Consider the following 21,872-nt stretch of genomic DNA (forward strand, 5'->3'; position numbering starts at 1 on the left):
AATATTCCGGCAACCAAAAGAAGTAATTCTGTTTTTTTTTTCTCATTACGCTATTTACCGATCGGATTACCATACTTTTAGGACCATAAGACGCCCTTTTTTTCCCCAAAATTTGGAAGGAAAATGGGGGGTGCGTCTTATGGTCCGAGCGGTACTTTACCGGTGGTGGTGGAGTGGGGATCGCAGGGTCCTCCGGCAGCGGCAGAGGTGAGATGCGGCTTGAGCCGGGGCCTGTACCTGTGCTGGTGTCGGGTGGTGAAGCAGAGGAGTCGGGGCCTATGCCGGGCTGTGAGTGGCGTCCGGCGGTGAGGCAGAGGAGCCGGGGCCTCTGCCGGGCTGTGAATGGTGTCCGGCGGTGCGGCAGAGCAGCGTGTGCGGCTTCCGGTGGCTGTGGCCATTTTCCCGAGGCCGGCGCTATATACAGTACAGACCAAAAGTTTGGACACACCTTCTCATTTAAAGATTTTTCTGTATTTTCATGACTATGAAAATTGTACATTCGCACTGAAGGCATCAAAACTATGAATTAGCACATGTGGAATTATATACTTAACAAAAAAGTGTGAAACAACTGAAAATATGTCTTATATTCTAGGTTCTTCAAAGTAGCCACCTTTTGATTTGATGACTGCTTTGCACACTCTTGGCATTCTCTTGATGAGCTTCAAGAGGTAGTCACCGGAAATGGTCTTCCAACAATCTTGAAGGAGTTCCCAGAGATGCTTAGCACTTGTTGGCCCTTTTACCTTCACTCTGCGGTCCAGCTCACCCCAAACCATCTCGATTGGGTTCAGGTCTGGTGACTGTGGAGGCAAGGTCATCTGGCGCAGCACCCCTTCACCCTCTTTCTTGGTCAAATAGCCCTTACACAGCCTGGAGATGTGTTTGGGGTCATTGTCCTGTTGAAAAATAAATGATGGTCCAACTAAACGCATACCGGATGGAATAACATGCTGCTGCAAGATGCTGTGGTAGCCATGCTGGTTCAGTATGCCTTCAATTTTGAATAAATCCCCAACAGTGTCACCAGCAAAGCACCCCCACACCATCACACCTCCTCCTCCATGCTTCACGGTGGGAACCAGGCATGTAGAGTCTAGAGTCCATCCGTTCACTTTTTCTGCATCGCACAAAGATCCACCTTTGCTGTAATGTCCTTAAAACAAGTCAAAATGAGGCTCAGTGTTGTGTGTGGCCTCCACGTGCCTGTATGACCTCCCTACAACGCCTGGGCATGCTTCTGATGAGGTTGCAGATGGTCTCCTGTGGGATCTCCTCCCAGACCTGGACTAAAGCATCCGCCAACTCCTGGACAGTCTGTGGTACAAAGTGACGTTATGGAGCGAGACATTATGTCCCAGATGTGCTCAATCGGATTCAGGTCTGGGGAACGGGCTGGCCAGTCCATATCTTCAATGCCTTCATCTTGCAGGAACTGCCGACACACTCCAGCCACATGGCATTGTCCTGCATTAGGAGGAACCCAGGGCCAACCGCACCAGCATATGGTCTCACAGGGTGTCTGAGGATCTCATTTTGGTACCTAATTGCAGTCAGGCTACCTCTGGCGAGCACATGGAGGGCTGTGCGGCCCTCCAAAGAAATGTCACCCCACACCATTACTGACCCACTGCCAAACCGGTCATGCTGAAGGATGTTGCAGGCAGCAGATCGCTCTCCATGGCGTCTCCAGACTCTGTCACGTCTGTTACATGTGCTCAGTGTGAACCTGCTTTCATCTGTGAAGAGCACAAGGCACCAGTGGTGACTTTTCCAATCCTGGTGTTCTGTGGTAAATGCCAAGCATCCTGCACAGTGTTGGGCTGTGAGCACAACTCCCATCTGTGGACGTCAGGCCCTCATACCACCCTCATGGAGTCGGTTTCTAACCATTTGTGCAGACACATGTACATTTGTGGCCTGCTGGAGGTCATTTTGCAGGGCTCTGGCAGTGCTTCTCCTGTTCCTCCTTGCACAAAGGCGGAGGTAGTAGTCCGGCTGCTGGGTTATTGCCCTCCTGCGGCCCCCTCCACGTCTCCTGATGTACTGGCCTGTCTCCTGGTAATGCCTCCAGCCTCTGGACACTACGCTGACAGACACAGCAAACCTTCTTGCCAGAACTCGCATTGATGTGCCATCCTGGATGAGCTGCACTACCTGAGCAACTTCTGTGGGTTGTAGAGTCCGTCTCATGCTACCACGATTGTGAAAGCACAACCAACATTCAAAAGTGACAAAAACATCAGCCAGAAAGCATTGGTACCAAGATGTGGTCTGTGGTCCCCACCTGCAGAACCACTCCTTTATTGAGGGTGTCTTGATAATTGCCAATAATTTCCATCTATTGTTTATTCCATTTGCACAACAGCATGTGAAATTGATTGTCAATCAGTGTTGCTTCCTAAGTGGACAGTTTGATTTCACAGAAGTTTGATCTACTTGGAGTTATATTATGTTGTTTAAGTGTTCCCTTTATTTTTTTGAGCAGTGTATATACAGTATATCTGTATCTTTGTACCGTGTTAGCCAGTGGATAGAAAAATATTTAGGTTTGAGAGTCCTCAGTGGTTGATACCTTTTAATGGATAACTGAAAAGATGGTAACAAATTGCAAGCTACTCAGGTCTCTTCATCAGGCATGGTATAACCCAAAATCTGAAGAGTCACATATTTATACACAACAAGACAAAGAAATAATGCAATAGATGAGACAAGTGACGTGAAGCAGAACTATCATTATGGGAAAGGAATAAACAGTTATGGCCGTAAATATTGGAACAGTTCATAGAAAAGAAGTGTGAAAGTTTTATTGTCCTGTGACTGAGGTCTGGTCCATGGTTTTGATGCCCCCACAGGTCTGAGGAGCACATTCTTTAGTTGATATAGAAAGACATAAATCCATGCGACACATTCATTCCTGCACTGAGTGTGTCAAATGTCATTAGTTTGTATTCCCAGACTCTCCTATCTCTCTGAGATTTGAAGTTACCTTTTAATATATAGAGTTCAAGTCCTTTTTCTCTCTGAAGAGGCAATTTGCATATTAAATTTCCCAGAGGAGCATTGTATGGCGAGTAATCCTCCTTAACTTGACATGCCTGAGCCGGTATGTCACTCTCCACAAGGAGAAACATTACTCCTTAGATCTCTATCCAGAGCCTCACACCTAGCCAAATCAGTTCTCATACTTTGCACTGACTAGGGCCAATAGCCCAAAACACCGTGTCTGCAAATTGAGATTCTGATTTGGTTATTATCCTAATTCATATTGCAAAACTCATTAAAAGGTCAATTGTGACTTGTAGGATTGCTGTTTCCAATAGGTGCAGCTATAGAGTTCAAGTCCACTTTCTCTCTGAAGAGGAAATTTTCATATCAATACCAGTAATTTCATGTCCATGATGCGGTGATCAGGCATTCAAAAATGTTTGGCCACAGTGTCACTCAAGGTATGGGAAAGACTAAGTGCAACACAAAGGGAAGAGGGGAAGGGAGCCCAGACTCTGAGGAAAGGGGGGGGCGGGGGGAGTTGAGACTGCCTAGACCTGATCTGATATCAGCCTGTCTCCCCTACTATCCCTATATTGGTTCTTCACCAATCGCCGCACAGAGATCTATCCCTGTATTTCCCTAGCGCTTGGCCCTGGATAAGGAAGGGGGGAAAGAGCACTAGTCGATTCCTACTAAAGACAACAAGGACAACACACGGGGGAAAGATAACTTAGCTTGAGCCGACTTCAGAGAGATAACACACACGTCCTCTTATCACCAGAGAGGAAGTAAACAGACTGCACTCGCTACAAGCTTTCACAAGGAAACATGTGAATATCACTGGTACCGCCCTGTAGCAAAGTGAAACTATTTAAACACCCAGGCAAGGGTGTCAATTAGAGCAGGAGGGAGGTAGTCGATGGGTCCTAGAGTGAAACAGCTAAGAAGGTGTCCGTAATGCCAAACAAAGAGATCTTCTGCAACCAACTGCAGAGCGACTGTCTGTCACATCTGACACACCCGTGACACACAGGTAGAGCTATTCTTTTTTCTTTTACTGTGTGGCGATGAGAATTCATCCTTGTTCTAAGTTTATCCCTGTCTCCTCTACATACAGACCCCTAGTTGGACATTTGGTACATATAATTAAGTACACCACATTAGATGTGATGCAGCTGAAAGTACCTGAGATCTTGTAGTCCTGATGTGAGTTGAGATTTTAATTAAAGGAGCAAAAAATAGAGAACTCATCAAAGACCATGACATCTAAGAAGTTCTACAGAAATGGGACAAATATGTTACCAAGGTAACTGGCAGCTTAACAAAGACTTCCATCTATGCCTATAGTCATCTCCCTGTTAGGCTATGCAAGGTGCTCACCTGAAATAAGACACTAAAATACTGAGTATACTACTGTAAATCATTATTTTTAGGTCAATTGATTGTAGGTTCAAGTCTCCTATTGGGACAAAACATTTTTTATCACTTTTACCCATCAGTAAAAACTTCTAAAACCTATTTAAGCACATGGTAGAGTGGCAAAAGAGTTAAAAGCAAAAACCTGGAAAATGCTGAAAGTGTGGCTATGGGAGAAAATGAACTTATCTCTTCCTGGGCACTGCTGATTTTCAGTCTTGGATGTATGAACAAAGCAGCTAAAATCACTCCTCACAGCACCCCTCACAATAATTTGAGCGGCAACTGTAAGCACACTCAGGCACATTAACAGCCGGCTGTGCTCTGCATCTATTCACCACAAGCTGTCAATCAATCACATCCAGTTGTCAATTAATTTGAAGATATTCAGGAGAAACAATGAAGAAAGATCACAATGCAGTATTCTAAAAAGAAAAAAAAGATGCTCCAAAATGTCATGAGGAATATAAGTTTTTACTGATCAGTCATTTCAGGAGAGCTGGCCTGTTAACATGTTGTTCTCTTCTTGTTTGCTTAATTCCGAGTGGAGGTTGCCTTTGTTTGTTTTGTCCACTTCACTGGCATTTCATATCATATCTCCACTTGACACTACTGACATTTGTGGGATGTGACTATAAAGTCTGGACAGTGGGTGGGCATCAAAATATATTCTGGACAGAGTATTATCAGCAATTGGATTGGACAGCACATCACAAATGCTCCAGACCTCCTCAGTGATAGAAGCAGGTTCTTTAAAGTCTGGGGAAATTCTGTAGCTGTATCATCAGTGACTTTAGATACTAGAGGAAGTCTTTGTATTTTTGTCTTTAAGACTAATTACCATTGACATAGGATTTGTCAGCCTATTCTTATTTTTTAAAAGTTACAGCTAAAAATGAAAGCATTCAGTCTAGATCTCGAACACCAAAGACTTTCCATATTCCTGACCATTTTCCTGCTGTTTATCAGCCAGTCTTGTAATGCTGATGTAGACAAAAAAGGTAAGAATTGTGTTTTTTATGCTGTAACATCGTTATGTATTCTGTATATTATTGTTACTATAATGTTTTGTGTTCTCTTACAAAATTATAGGTATATTGATTGCTCATAGTGATTAGCTTCACTTCAATTGCAACAGGCAGACATAACTTGAATGTTAAGTCTACATTAGGCGTCATTCAGACATGTTTTTTCATGTACATGTTCTATACTTGTTTTTCAATGCTTGCATACATACTGTACCCATTATAGCCTATGGGGAAGTTCAAATTCTTGTGTTATTTTGCGTACCACATGTTCATGAATAAGTAAAGGATTACAGATTTGGTGAGTGCCACTATTTTTTACTTTTACATTGAAACATTGTTATGAAGCTTCATATATATTGTGGCACCACCGTGATTCAGCACAGAGGACTATATTAGTCTCTTCGCCTTTGCCAGCAATAATAGTACCAATTTTTCTACCTTTTTTTTTTTTTTTAAAGCTCTGTTGGTTAAATCAGTGGGATATAGGAATTAGTGTTTGCTGTCTTGGTTGGCTGCAGTGTTACAGAGTAATCCTTGTCTGTATGATAACCATATGATTGATAATGTTAGATAGGTATTTCAGTTTTTCGGCAAATAATTGTTATTCTTTCTGCAATAAAAAGTGATTCAGTATGCTGTCTGTCTAAATTTCTCATTATCTCTGCTTGCTTTTATTTATTAGAAATTCATATTGAATGACTGTAAGCAAAAATCTTGAAAACCATAAATAATTGATAGAAATCGTATTGAAAAATAGTAAATCAGATTAATAAATACCTAGGAAAGGTTAATGTCCGTAAATTAAGTATAAAAAAAAAAAACAGTTGGAAAAAAGAATTACAGTGTAGGGAATAAAAGCAGTGACGAAATCAGCCCTGGAATCAAAAGCCCCTTGGCTTACATTGCCTCCTGTTTAAGATATGTAAAAAATACAATGAAATAATGATTCCTAAACTAGTAAAAGTATGCAATGTAGCTATTGATTTGGGCCCTACTGACACTTCGATGTGTGAATACACAATAACTTAGAAAAATAGACCAAGATTTAATGAACTTGGAAAACTATTGAATAATATCCCTGTTTTTGGGTGTGTGCAGACATCTTTTCCAGACAGATTTCACCTGTAACACACCTGAAAAAGCACTAAAAAATTGGTAAAAAGAATGAATATAATGTACAACAATGTGAAGACGACTTGCTCTCCATATGTTCCAACTTTTGAAGCTTATTTTAACTGTTTCAGGCTTCAAAAAGTCATGAAGCAGCTAAAAGAAGTAACATGTTCATTTTTTCTGGCAGCATATGCTTGGAAGTTGCCGCCATTTTATATACAAAGTGTAAAAAATAACAATGCCGTGCCAAAAGATGTCCATAGGTCACAAGAGACGTTTCAAGAAAAATACTAGGGGCTTTTTCCTGAGGCATCTTCCTACAGCAAAAATAATGTGGATATGCTGGTGTTTAAAAGAAGTGGTGTGCTTATACCCTTAGGGTATGTGCACGCTGAGTTTTTAGATCAGAAACTGAAAGCAAACTCCTACATTTTTAGTTTTTGAGGAGGATTTGGAGAGTTTTCGCTCAGAAAACGACAGGAAAAAAAAACATCACAAAAACCATAGGAAAACTCTTCAAAAAATGCCAATGACCAAATCATTGGAAAATACTCAGGGAAGCGACCAAAAAATTACACAAAAGCACTTTGGAAATAGAATAGCAGAATTTCTTGAAGCATCTTTTGTGACTTTGAAAAATTTGGCAGGTTAGCATGAGCTTATAAGACATTGTTTGCTCAAACCCAAAAGGTATATGCACATGGAGTCTTTTTGCTGAGCTTTCATAGCATAAACTAAGTATAAACTCACAGTTTCTGAGGAGTTTTGAGATTTGGAGCATATACTTATAGTTTCCACTCAATTCCTACTTGAAAAACTTCTCAAAATACTCTTTGTCCACATAACATTTGGCTATATGCACACAGAGTCTTTTTGCAGAGCAGAAACTCCAGGTTTTATAGGATTTTAAGGCTCTGTGCACACTGTGCGTTTCCAGTGAATTTTTTCCGTTCGGAATTGGGGCAAAAATACTAGGGAATCCGTTTGCCAGCTAATTAAATAAGAATCCTGAAGTGCTGTGCACATGATCAGTAATTTTCCTTTGAGTATTTGCAGTGCATTTAAATCTGCAGCATGTCAATTCTTTCTGCGTTTTTGCCGCGTTTTTCACCCATTTACTTTAATTGAGCCAGTCAAATCCGCAGCAAAAACGCAGGTATAAAAATGTTTGCGGATTTGCTGCGGAAATGTCACGCTGTCTCAGCGTACAGGGGGGTCAGGGGCCTGAGCTGACCCTAGACGGGGGCCCTGACTAATCCCTCAACCTGGAAGTACTGTTAATGGTACAGAGGTCCAGGCCGCCAGCGTAACCCTAAACTCCTGAATATCCCTGAACCTAAGTAATCTAGTCCTGAGAAGGACCCCAATCACAACAATGGGGAACTGGATAGAAAATGCCCAAAACACAGTACTAGACAAACGAGACAGTACAAGGGGAAAACCAAAAACCACCTTGCATACAAAAACTAACACCACAAATACAGAGGGAACAACAACAGGTTAGGAGATAAATGATAAAGGGAGGAAGGGAACAAACCACACCGCATACTCCTCGCTCCGAACTCCACCAAACAACGATCCACTCTGAAGGTCTGCAAGAAATGCTTTCACCGACAACTTCCCTATCAGACCAGCAGGTATTTGAAGGAATCCCAATACTGCAGCATTAACTGCAGCTGGGCGAGGCTGAGCCTCGTCAAGCACAGAGAGAGAGAATTAACTCCCTCACAACCAAAAAACACAAAGCACCAAAAACTCAGCTGCGAGAAGTCAAGCTGTGTAGTCGCGACGATCTTCGTGGCGACACACCCATGACAGGATTTTTGTTGCAGATTTGACTGACTCAACTGAAGTCAATGGGTCAAAAACGCGGCAAAAATGCACAGAGAATTGACTGCAGGTCACAGGCGTGTTGATGAGAGACTACTACTCCCATCAGTCTACGCCTGCTTCCGCTGCTAACAGCGAGAGCAGGTGACGCTGATGGGAGAAGTAGTCTCTCATCAGCCGGTGCCTGTGACCCGTGGTCAAGAAAATAAAAAACTTGATATAAATAAATAAATAAATATTGAAATAAAAATCAAAAAACACATTATACTCACCTACTATCAAATCGCTAATGCCCATGTCACCTGTAAAAAATCAAAAATAATAAACCACCATATCACTCACCTATCTGCCGTAATCCGCAGTGTCCCACGGCGATCAGATCATTTGTAGAACAGTCACATCAAGTGATGTGACTTCTCTACCCAACGATACTCTGATAGGAGTATAATCGCTTGCGCAGTGTATAGCGCTGAGCTGCCGTGAAAGAGGTCACACGAGTTCATCAGCTGTTAGGTGAGTATACGATTGCTTTTTTATTTTTTGTTTTTAACAGGGGACAATGGCTTCAGGGGATTAGGCGTTAAGTTAGTATACTGTGTTTTTTATTTTTAAATAAATGAATAAAACCGTATACTTTTATTTCAAATAAATGATTTTTTTCAAGCCATGTGATTATTTTCAAACTTTTACTATGGGGTTAGTAATGGATGCCTCTACATTACTAACCTGGGCTTCTTGTCACCTGCAAATGCAAGGCTGACATGAACTCCAACCCTATTACCCACTTGGCATTGCACCAGGGGAAGTGGGAAGAGCGGAGACTAAGCGCCTTGAAGCATCTTATTGATGCGCCATATCTGGGGTGGCTGAGGGCTGATGTTATTAGCCTTGGAGGGACCAGTGTCCATGGCTCCTTCCCTGGCTATTAATATCAGCCCACAGCTGTCTGATTAGCCTTTGCTGATTAGATTTTATAGGGGGAACATACGTAAATTTTTTTCTGGGGTCCTCCTGTAAACTAGCTAGTAAGGGCTAACCAAACAGATTAGGTGTCGCTGACACCAAGCCCTAGGTTTAGTCATTTACATTTTTTTCTTTAATAAATTTTCCAATTTTTACAGCACCAAAAATTAAATACATCACCCTTAAGTATACATAGAACATAAAACATAAACATACAAATACACTTCCTTTTTCAAAAGCAAAAAGTTCAATATTTCAAAATCATAAAAGGTGTGCAACATTTAATGCAATATATAACATTACTAAACAGCATAAATTCACTTAAATCATCATGTGTTTTTAGGAATGGCCCATGGGGACAGAGTGTACAATTTCCATCTATCCATGAATTTCTTTTTTGTTGCGAGAATGCTAACATATATTCATAATGATAATAGGTGTTAATTTTCCCAATCAAATCTTCTATTGTGGGAATGAAAGAATATTTCCATTTCAGTGCTATGCATTGTCTGGCTGAAATGAAAACATGTATCACACTATCCATCTGAACTTATGTGGAATTGTATCTTTTCCAATATTCAGCACTGTTAGGCTATGTGCCCACGATGCAGAAATGAAGCAGAAAATTTCTGCAGCATTTCTGCATCTCCCTGGCAGAAAAAACGCATGCAGATTGTGCATGCGTTTTTCCTGCAGAATACATGCGGAATACATGCGGATTTATATGCGTATCCACATGCGTTAAAGCACTTTCCAGGCGATAGCATCACTTGGAAAGTGCTTGACAACTAGGTCTCACTGTATAAATCCATGCAAACGGCATGGATTTATACAGTGTGACCGTAAAAATAAAAAAAATAAAGCTATACTCACCCCCGATGCCCTGGCGTGTGCTGCTGCGCTCGTCCTGGCTTCTTCCGGGTTGCTGGCACATCGCGAGACAGCGTGCGGTCACATGACCGCGACGTCATCTCAGGTCCTGGAAGGAGAAGCGCTGCCGGCAAGCAGAGAGAAGCTGCCGGACAGGTGAATATAAACTTTATTTTTTATTTTATTCTTTTTTTACAGGTACAATGGTACCCAGGTCTGGATGAGAGTCTCCTCTCCTCCAGAACTGGGTACCATCCGCACATTGAGACACATGTTATCCGCTTGTACAAATGTACAGACACAGATTCTATGCGTCTCAATGCAAGTCAATGGCGGCTCTTCCGCTGCGCTTCCGCAAAATTAATGAACATGCTGCGGATTTATGAGCGCTGCAGAAACGCTGCGGAAAAATCCGCAGCATGTGCACTGACATTGCGGAATGCTATTGGGGACCATGGGGTGCGGATTACCATGCGGTTTTGAAGCATTTCCGCTGCGGAAATTCCGCAGCGGAAACGCATGAAAAACGCATCGTGTGCACGCAGCCTAAATGCTGTATTCGGTTCTAGTTGAACCCCTATTAAACCAGAGATCAGCCCAAAAACCAAAGACCAAAAGAGTCCTATCTTAGGACAAAACCGCCATACATGGCGTAATGTACCAACGTGAAGACACTCCTTCCAACATTTATTTGAATAACTCGGACTACAATGTGCTAATTTAGACAGAAAGAGATACCATGTCATATGGATCTTCATCAGTTGTTGAAGATGATTAATACATCTTGATGTTTTTTGTATCCAGGCAATCGCATTATGCCAATTCTGAATTGGTATTAATATATCTAGATTCGTTTCTCACTTAAGCATATACAGCAATTTCCCCTCTTCTAGTCAACTATTTAAGATTTTATAGATTAAAGACATTCCTTTAAAAAAATTTGACACGGACCTCTAGTATTTCCTTTATCTAGGAAACATAATGCTAGGAAATATCTGATTTGTAAATATTGATAATAACTTTTGCTCAAAGAATATTTATTTCTAATAACATCAAATGGCATAAGAACTGAGCCGTCAAATATATCTGCTAATGTATTAATTCCACTCTTATGCCATAATGCTAGATGAGAGACATAAACAGAATCGGTCCTAGCACAGATCCCTGTGGCACCCCACTGCTGACTATATCACATTTAGAGATTGTAGAATTTATGACGACTCTTTGTTTCTTATCATTTAGCCAATTCCTTACCCATCTGCATATAGTTCCCCCAAGTCCTTGCTTTTGTAGCTTCAGTATAAGGCTGTTATGTGGTACAGTATTAAATGCCTTTGCAAAGTCCAGATAAATCACATCAGTTGCATTACCAACATCCAGAATTGCACTTACCTCCTCATAGAACCCCAACATGTTGGTTAGACACAACCTATTTTTCATGAATCTGTGCTGATTACCATTTATTATATTATTCTCTGCAGGTCATCTCTTATGATGCCCTCAAAAACTTTGCACACTACCGATGTCAGACTTACTGGACGATAGTTACCTGGATCCACCTTCTTACCTTTCTTAAATATCGGTGCCACATTAGCTATCCTCCAATCCTGTGGCACCACCCCTGTTACTAGAGAGTCTAAGAATATGAGATACAGTGGTCTAAGCTCAATTCCCTCAGTATCCGTGGATGAATGCCATCTGGGCCGAGGCATTTGTCAATGTTTAGTTTGCTCAGACTCAGACGTAGTTTTTTTGTTTTAAACTATCAGGTAGTGAACTTTGATTTTTGCCTTGTTGAAAGATCCCAGGAACAGACGGTTTGTTGGTAAACATGGATGAAAAGTGCCTGTTTAATATCTCAGCCTTTTCTTTGTCCTCTATAATTATCTTATTATCGTCTTTTAAAGTGCCGATGCCTTCTGTTTTTTTTCTTTTTGGCATTCATATATTTATAAAAAAAAATTGGGATTTATTTTAATGTCGCTGGCGATTTGTTTCTCTGTAGATAACTTTGCTAGCTTGATTTCTTTTTTACATTTCTTATTTACATCTTTATACTCAATATTTTCGGGCATCAAAATTTTAAGTGCCCTTTGTTTTTGTCTTATTAAACTTTGTGCTGTCTTTTTCATGACTATGAAAATTGTACATTCACACTGAAGGCATCAAAACTATGAATTAACACATTTGGAATTATATACTTAACAAAAAAGTGTGAAGCAACTGAAAATATGTCTTATATTCTAGGTTCTTCAAAGTAGCCACCTTTTGCTTTGATGACTGCTTTGCACACTCTTGGCATTCTCTTGATGAGCTTCAAGAGGTAGTCAACGGAAATGGTCTTCAAACAATCTTGAAGGAGTTCCCAGAGATGCTTAGCACTTGTTGGCCCTTTTGCCTTCACTCTGCGGTCCAGCTCACCCCAAACCATCTCGATTGGTTTTAGGTCTGGTGACTGTGGAGGCCAGGTCATCTGGCGTAGCACCGCATCACTCTCCTTCTTGGTCAAATAGCCCTTACACAGCCTGAAGGTGTGTTCGGGGTCATTGTCCTGTTGAAAAATAAATGATGGTCCAACTAAACGCAAACCGGATGGAATAGCATGCCTCTGCAAGATGCTGTGGTAGCCATGCTGGTTCAGTATGCCTTCAATTTTGAATAAATTCCCAACAGTGTCACCAACAAAGCACCCCCACACCATCACACCTCCTCCTCCATGCTTCACGGTGGGAACCAGGCATGTAGAGTCCATCCGTTCACCTTTTCTGCGTCACCAAAGACACGGTGGTTGGAACCAAAGCTCTCAAATTTAGACTTATCAGACCAAAGCACAGATTTCCACTGGTCTAATGTCCATTCCTTGTGTTCTTCAGCCCAAACAAGTCTCTTCTGCTTGTTGCCTGTCCTTAGCAGTGGTTTCCTAGCAGCTATTTTACCATGAAGGCCTGCTGCACAAAGTCTCCTCTTAACAGTTGTTGAAGAGATGTGTCTGCTGCTAGAACTCTGTGTGGCATTGACCTGGTCTCTAATCTGAGCTGCTGTTAACCTGCAATTTCTTAGGCTGGAGACTCGGATAAACTTATCCTCAGAAGCAGAGGTGACTCTTGGTCTTCCTTTCCTGGGGTGGTCCTCATGTGAGCCAGTTTCTTTGTAGCGCTTGATGATTTTTGCAACTGCACTTGGGGACATTTTCAAAGTTTGCCCAATTTTTCTGACTGACTGACCTTCATTTCTTAAAGTAATGATAGCCACTCGTTTTTCTTTACTTAGCTGCTTTTTTCTTGCCATAATACAAATTCTAACAGTCTATTCAGTAGGACTATCAGCTGTGTATCCACCAGACTTCTGCACAACACAACTGATGGTCCCATCCCCATTTATAAGGCAAGAAATCCCACTTGTTAAACCTGACAGGGCACACCTGTGAAGTGAAAACCATTTCCGGTGACTACCACTTGAAGCTCATCAAGAGAATGCCTAGAATGTGCAAAGCAGTCATCAACGCAAAAGGTGGCTACTTTGAAGAATCTAGAATATAAGACATATTTTCAGTTGTTTCACACTTTTTTGTTAAGTATATAATTCCACATGTGTTAATTCATAGTTTTGATGCCTTCAATGTGAATGTACAATTTTTATAGTAATGAAAATACAGAAAAATCTTTAAATGAGAAGGTGTGTCCAAACTTTTGGTCTCTACTGTACATATATATATATATATATACATATATATCTACACACACACATACACACAAGTAAGCACTATATTATGGATAACAGTAGCAAGGTCAATACAGTATGTTATGCGAAAAGAAAAGAAAGGGCGCATGTGTAGACTCACAGGGCTATTTAAATAATTTAAAAAGTGCCAGTACACTCACCTGTGATGGTTGTGTACGTCTACACAACCAAGATTAAGCGTGTGATTAATGAGGCTCCGGGTCACCTCTATTTGTAGTTCCATCCTGTCGGTGTTTGCCTCGCAACTCCGTTCTCCTCAAGTGGTCACACGATCCTGCCGGACCAGATACCACATCACCGCAGGTCCTCAGTAGTTTAACCCGGTGGCTGGATAACCGCAGGTCCTCACACATCCAAATAGACCAGGCTGCTCCTGCCGCTTTGGCTCCGTATGGAGATATTTCACAAGTAAACAATGGTGCAGCGGTCTCAGGGAGCGCCAAAGGAATACTGGACAATTTAATAGATGGCAACCGACTTTTATTCTTCCTCCAATACCACTGCCACAACGCGTTTCAATGGTCTAAGCCGTCTTCATCAGGTGGGGTAAAGGAGAATGTTACAATGACAGCTTTATAAAGGGGTGGTATTTTATATAATTTAGACCACGTGTTGTAATCAATTAACCCTTTCATTGAAAAACTCCATATAATGCATTCTTAACCAATTAACCTCTTATTTCCCCTGGAAACAGCATTGTGCACTAAAAAATCCCTACATGGATTCATAAAATCACAATTCTTAATAAAAACTTCCTATTTGTGTTTAAAAAAATAAATAACATTTTTTTTTTTTTTTTTTAATATTTATTACCAACTATTAAAAATTATTAAAATCACCCTGGGGACCTTCGTGGGGTGTCTTGACAGTGCTATACTGCAGTTTCCAGCCCCCAATTCAAAAGTTGAGTTTCTTAAAGAGACAGTACACTTTCATATAAAATGGCCTAAAATAACCTTGTACCATTACCCACTGCGATTATAAACCCCATAAATGTTTAAAAACACCCTAGGAACATTCCCAGGGTGTCCTGACAATGCTATACTACGATTACCAACCCCCAATTCAAAAGTTAAGTTTCTTAAAGAGACAGTACACTTTCATATAAAATGGCCGAAAATAACCTTGTACAATTGCCCACTGCTATTATAAAGCTCATAAAACCCAATGCTATCCATTAACATGATCGAAACCTATGCTTCCAGTAAACTAAGTAACTGACGACAATAGGAAAAATTAACTAAATACCAACCCGAAAGGGCAAGCAAATCTCCTGCTATGCTACGTCATACCATACCTTTAATCCTGTGCAGGTAACCCCGCAAGCCATCATTAAACGGCTGATGACAACCCGGGAAAGATATGAGAGGGACAACATTAAACCTTCTCAGATTTAATGGTTTGATGTGTTTTCAATCGTAAGGTTCAAACCCTCAGGGTACAAAGTACCCATTTTGTACATCCAAAAACTTTCTTTCTTTATAAGTGTACTCAGTCGTTCTGGTCCATTATCCACAATGTGGTCAATAATGGTTATTTTCATCTTACTCGGGTCTTTGTGGTGATGGTTTGCATAGTGTCTAGAGACACTATGTAATTGATATCCTGCCCTTATATTAGATCTATGTTTATTTAATCGGGCATGGGCCGTCTGAATTGTCCGGCCTATGTATTGCAAGCCACAAGGGCACTCCAACAGGTATACTACATAGGTGGATTGGCATGTTAATCTCTGTTTGATCTGGAAAACCTCATTAGTGGTATTAGATTTAAAGGTTTTTGCATTATTGGTTATAACGCCACAACACATACATTTAGGTGTATTGCATGTGAAGCAGCCTCCTGTGTTAGGATTAGTCGTCACATCCCTTATTTTTTTCTTTCTATTCGTGTTGCTGGGAGCAAGTAAGGTTTTTAAACTTCTATTCTTCCTGAAGATAATATTTGGTTTCTCTGGAATACTTTTGGAGAGAATGGGGTCACCTTTTAAAATAAACCAATGTTTCTGTAATAACTCCCGTACTACTGACCTGGATTGGCAAAATGTAGTAATTAAACTCCTCTTTGTCTTTTCCTCTGTTCTTACAGAAGCCCTATCCGGATTCTCCCTTCTGTCCAAGCACGAATCTTGTGATAGGGTGCACGTTCTTTTATATGCATCTTTTAAAAGTTTTTTTGGATAGCCTTTTTCCAAGAATCTCTTTTTGAGAATCTTGGATTCCACCTTAAAGTCAGAATCCAGAGTACAATTTTTCCTGACTCTCCAATACTGCCCATAAGGGACATTTTTGATCCATCCAGGAAGGTGTCCACTGTTGAATTTGAGGTAGCTATTCACATCCACTGGTTTAAAAAACGTGGATGTGAATATTCTCCCCAGGTGGTCGAACTGCACCCATAGATCCAAGAATTGGAGAGAAGTGGATGATGCTGTGGCCGTGAATTTTAACCCCCAATCGTTGTTATTTAGTTTATCCGCAAAGCTCAATGCCTCCTCCATTGATCCATGCCAAATAATGAATAAATCATCTATAAAACGCCTATAGAAAAGTACTCCACTCGTGGATGATCCTAGCTGCGCGATGAGGACGGATTCCACCGCGCCCATAAAAAGGTTAGCATAGCTTGGTGCGAATCTCGTCCCCATCGCGCAGCCCTTGATCTGTTTATATAATCCATCCTCAAAGGAAAACACATTGTTCTCCAATATGAACGCTATTGCGTTCAGAATGAATTCTCTTTGGTTTATAGGCATATTAGTGTCTCCAGTTAAAACCTCTTTGATGACCTTTATTCCCAACGTATGTGAAATATTATAGAGGGCCACTACATCCAGAGAGAGAAAAACGCATCCCTCCATGGGTGGTAGAGCCCTTAATTCTTTAATTAATTGTGACGAGTCCTTTAGATATGATGTTAATCTCAGCACATATGTCTGCAAAAATAAATCTACATAATGCGATAGATTACTTGTAATGGATTGGATCCCTGATATTATTGGGCGTCCAGGAGGATTTTTTGGATCTTTATGCAGTTTGGGCAGAAAATAGAAAAAAGGTATTCTATATTGCGCAATATCTAAAAAGTTATTTTCTTTTTTATTGAGTATCCCCTTTTCGTAAGCCTTCTTAATTAGAAGATTATACTTTATAAAGATACTGATATTAGGATCATCCTCCAACCTCTCATAAAATTCCGTATCACTCAATATTCTCATGCCCTCTTCCACATACCAAGATCTGTCCATAAGGACAATTCCTCATCCCTTATCTGCATTACGAATGATAATATCATTATTTTCTCTGATAGATTCAATGGCTGCTCTCTCTTCTTTTTTCAAATTATCCCTCATTTTCATGCAGGGAATTGATCTTACTTCCTTTAATATTAATTGTTGGAATGCCTCAATATGTGACCCCTTATGGTGTTGAGGATAAAATTTTTTATTTGGGTGTTTGATGTCTACATGTACTATTTCATCTATTGTGGTTCTATCCTTTTCTGTCTCTTGTTCATCATGGGGGTGTTTTCTCTTAACATTTTTACCATTTTTTTCTTCAAGTAAAAAATGTCTTTGTACGGTGAGTTTCCTAAAAAACTCATTAAAGTCAAGATAAAGCGAGAATGTGTCTATTTCTGCTGTGGGACAAAATAAGAGCCCCTTACTAAGAAGGGAGCGTTCATCATTAGTAAGTGTATAGCTCGATAAGTTGTATATACCACTATCCTGATCATCAGGTTTCCCTATTTGTATCATGCTTATTGGGTTTAACCTGATTTCGTCTTTTTCAGAGTGGTGCTCTGTGCCGTGGGGTTCTCTCCTTCTAGTTCTTCCACTGCCTCTACACCCTCTTGTTCTCTTTTTCTTTTGGGGTGTCGCCCTGGGGCCACCCGAAAAAATTGAGTGATTTTTGAGTCTTTTAGGTTTGTTTGGATAATAGACTTTAGTAAGTTACCTTCATTGGAATTTCTTTCCTTTTGAGGTGCATACATATTAACATTTGATGTCTCTGTGATTACAGGTAAAATTTCCAATTGACCCCCGACCGTAATACCAGCGAAACTATCTATATACTCATTTTCGCCTGTGTTTTCCATATTACTATTTTCCTTTTCGTTTATTATTATTTCCTGTGTCCATATTTCAGTGTTCTGATCTATATATACAGTATGTTATGACAGTATCGGAATATAGCGACCACAGCGCCAGTAGAAGACCGTAAGCAGCGCCAGTAGAAGACCGTGACCAAGCCAAGCTTGGGAGATGATCCGGCCGTATCAGGAGGGCAGTTTTGGTGGGCCGTTACGTCCAGCATAGATGTACGATGCAGAGTGTGACCTGGGGGCCATGCCTCAGGGAATAGAGACGGCCAGTGCGATAAGCACACTGTATATGAGCCACTCATGGGAAGGTTCATCACAGTTCCATGTTTTCCCCATTTGTGGATAATGGCTCTCACTCTTGTTTGCTGGAGTCCCAAAGCTTTAGAAATGGCTTTAAAACCTTTTCCAGACTGATAGATCTCAATTACTTTGTTTCTCCAAAGACATACTGATAGGGAATGTAGATTGTGAGCCCCAATGGGGACAGTGCCGATATTGTCTGTAAATTGTCTGAATTGTACAGCGCTGTGGAAGATGTTGGCGCTATATAAATAAAAAGATTATTATTATTACTCATTTGTTCCCGAATTTCTTTGGATCACAGCATGATGTCTAGCTTTTCATGATCTTTTGGTCTACTTCCCTATGTCAGGCAGGTCCTATTTAAGTAATTTCTTGATTGTGAACAGGTGTGGCAGTAATCAGGCCTGTGTATGGCTTGGGAAATTGAGCTCAGCTTCCCAAAGATGTGATAAACCACAGTTAATTTATGTTTTAAGGGAGGGGGGGGGGGCAATCACTTTTTCACACAGGACCTTGTGGGTTTGGATTTCTTTTTCCCTTAATAATAAAGACCTTCATTTAAAAAACTGTGTTTTGTGTTTACTTGTGTTATCTTTGTTTAGTTTTTAAATTTGTTTCATGATCTGAAACATTTAAGTGTGACAAACATGCAAAAGAATAAGAAATCAGGAAGGGGGCAAACACTTTTTCCCACCACTGTAGGTGCAACACGGACATCTGAATGAGGTCTTATGTTAAACATGGTTCTGGGACTTGAACATAAAAAGAGGTGGTATTACTATAATAAAAATAAAATAATCAGATAAAATTAAGGAAATTTAGGAACATTAGATGATTGGAAAGGATGTCAAAAACATAGAACGGCATATTGTTTATTACAATAAAACAGTGTTTTTTTTTGTTTGGTTGTTTTTTTATAAATAATAACTATTATTATACACCAAAGGTAATAATGACATTTGGGGGATGATGAAGGCAGATGCCCTAGATGTAGAGTGTCAATTTTTACCATATGATTTTGCTCAGTAAAAGGTTATGTAATTATTGGAAAGAAATAGTAGGTTTAAAAAGTAAAATTTTTGGTGTTAGTAATGGTAATAAACATAAATCTGTTTATATGGAGACATGGAATCTATTAGATTTTTGCGTCGGGCAAAAACAGCACTAACTAAATTACTATTTGCAGCAAGACTGAATATAGCTAAAAAGTGAATGAATAAAAAAAACACTTTTGATGATGAGTGAAATGAGTTAAAAAAGGATTTAGATATCAGATATAAAAGTGGAAAGGAAGAATGAGTTGACAGAAGGAAAGAAAACAAAGAAAATGGAATGAGAGGTCTATTTTTTGTATCAAAAATAATTTATTGTGATAAATGTTTTAAACTAAGGGAGATCGTACTATGTCAATATTTTTTCCTCAGACCGAGTGGTCCGCACAAAATTACAAAGACTCATTGAATATCTATTCAATCTCACCAGTGCAAACCTAACCGTGTAAAAATCAGACAGCACTCAGATGCCATCTATGTGCTGCCGTTTTTCATGAACTGTTTCATAGAAGTTTGAAAACATTCCATCAAATAATTTTTTCATCTGAGAAAAAGTGATGAAACTCTCACCAAACTATTCTAAGTATATAGTTATTAGTAATATATACTATTACTAATATATAACTGTTATATTATGGTTTGTTGCATATTGTACTTCAAAAAATATTAAATTTTTCACAGTGTGTTTGGGAACAAATTACAAGTCTACTAAGCTAGGAACAACGGAAGAGCACTACAATCAGCTCAAAGACAATTATGGTGGCTGTGAAATTGTCCTGGGAAATCTGGAAATCACCCATTTACAATCGCATCATGATACTTCATTTCTAAAGGTACATGTCTATATTCAGTTCAGTAACAGTCAAAATCTGGTGCCATGTATTTCAGTACATGGCCTATTAATATATAAGGCATGATCTATTGTGATGATACTCAGTGTGTGCGTTTATTTATACGCATAGTGTAAAGTTTGTAATGAAAAATCTGAACCAGTGCATCCTATAGTGTGTAGTTTAATGTAAGGGTCTTGTCATATGGGCAGGAGAATCCATTGGGAAACTTATGACTTCAGGACCCAAGTGAAACCTAAACCTCTGCTCCGTAAGGTCCGTATCCTTATTCATAGGCTGTGATCATGCAACAATATTGTTTGTTAATATATTAAATACATTTTATAGTAGTGTTTATTTTTAGATTATGTTCTACTGTGATTATGCTACAAATAGTGGGCAGCATGGTGGCTCGGTGATTAGCACTGTAGCCTTGCAGCACTGGGGTCCTGAGTTCAAATCCCACCAAGGACAACATCTGCAAGGAGTTTGTATGTTCCCCCCTTGTTTGCATGGGTTTCCTCTGGGTTCTCCAGTTTCCTCCCACACTCCAAAGACATACTGATAGGGAATTTAGATTGTGAGCCCTGATGGGGACAATGATGATAAATGTATGTAAAGTGCTGTGGAATATGATCACATTATATAAGCAAAATAAATAAATTGTGTTAATATTCCAAGTCTATATTCTATCATGATGATGTCACAAAGGATTAATTTGTGTTTTATTGCTATGTTTGTATTTATGCCTTGGTTGTCTTCAACTTTAACCCCTTTACGACATAGGATGTATTAGTACGTATCTGTGCCCTGGGCCTTATGGACCAGATACGTATTAATACGCCCTATCTTTAATGCGGCACCACGACCAAAGTCACGGTGACAGCATTAAAATTCCGGTGCCATCTTACCTTAGGGTAGATGTCGCCGGCATCTCGGGGGGTGTCGCCGCCACTTCCCACCCACGATCGCTGTGATTGGCTGTTGAATTCTGAACAGCCCATCACAGCATTTCTCACTGTTTCCGGCAATCAGATTGCCGGAAACAGTGATGTGCAGCCTAGGATCGGTGCTCCTAAGAGCACCGATCCTAGGCTGTCGCCTAGTAACCCCAGCCCTCTCCCCAAACTGCTAGGATCGGTGCGATCACCGATCACAGCGGAACCGCGCGCTAACAGGGCGGTCACCGGGCGGTGACCGGCTTGTGACCTGCTTGTCACCTCCCCATGACCCCCTGTGATGTAATAGAAGCCCCAGCCAGCTCTGATTGGAGCGATCGATGATGACATCGATCGCTCCAATCAGAGTACCTGAACACAGGTGACAGGGCGGTCACAGGGCGGTGACCGGCTTGTGACCTGCCTGTCATCTCCCTGTGACCCCCAGTGATGCTGCCCAGGCCCCAGCCATCTCTGATTGGTGCGATCGATGTCATCATCGATCGCACCAATCAGAGTACCTGACCGGGTAGTGACCGGCCTGTAACCTGCCTGTCACCCCCCTGTGACCGCCCTGCAGAACCTCACACGTGGTGGGGATTTCTACAGAGTGGTCACGTCTGATCTGCGCTGTGCTGGGCCTTGTAGTGCCACAGAATCTTCTGTTACACTACAAGACCTTTCTCCTACCTG

The 21,872-nt window shown here is 40.6% G+C and overlaps 1 protein-coding gene across 1 annotated transcript in view; it reads left to right on the forward strand.

Annotated features, from left to right (window-relative positions):
- Positions 1-5,036: 5,036 nt before the first annotated feature.
- Positions 5,037-21,872, forward strand: part of LOC141265291 (epidermal growth factor receptor-like) — a 164,200-nt gene continuing 147,364 nt past the window's right edge. The window contains exons 1-2 of the mRNA XM_073678190.1: positions 5,037-5,408; positions 20,093-20,244. Of these exons, the coding sequence (XP_073534291.1) occupies positions 5,303-5,408; positions 20,093-20,244 (258 nt within the window). The 5' untranslated portion in view covers positions 5,037-5,302. The remainder of the gene's footprint in view (positions 5,409-20,092; positions 20,245-21,872) is intronic.

This window comes from Phyllobates terribilis, unplaced genomic scaffold (assembly GCF_046119375.1).
Source record: "Phyllobates terribilis strain yellow unplaced genomic scaffold, ASM4611937v1 Scaffold_4__5_contigs__length_816908805, whole genome shotgun sequence".
In the NCBI taxonomy this organism is placed as follows: domain Eukaryota; kingdom Metazoa; phylum Chordata; class Amphibia; order Anura; family Dendrobatidae; genus Phyllobates; species Phyllobates terribilis.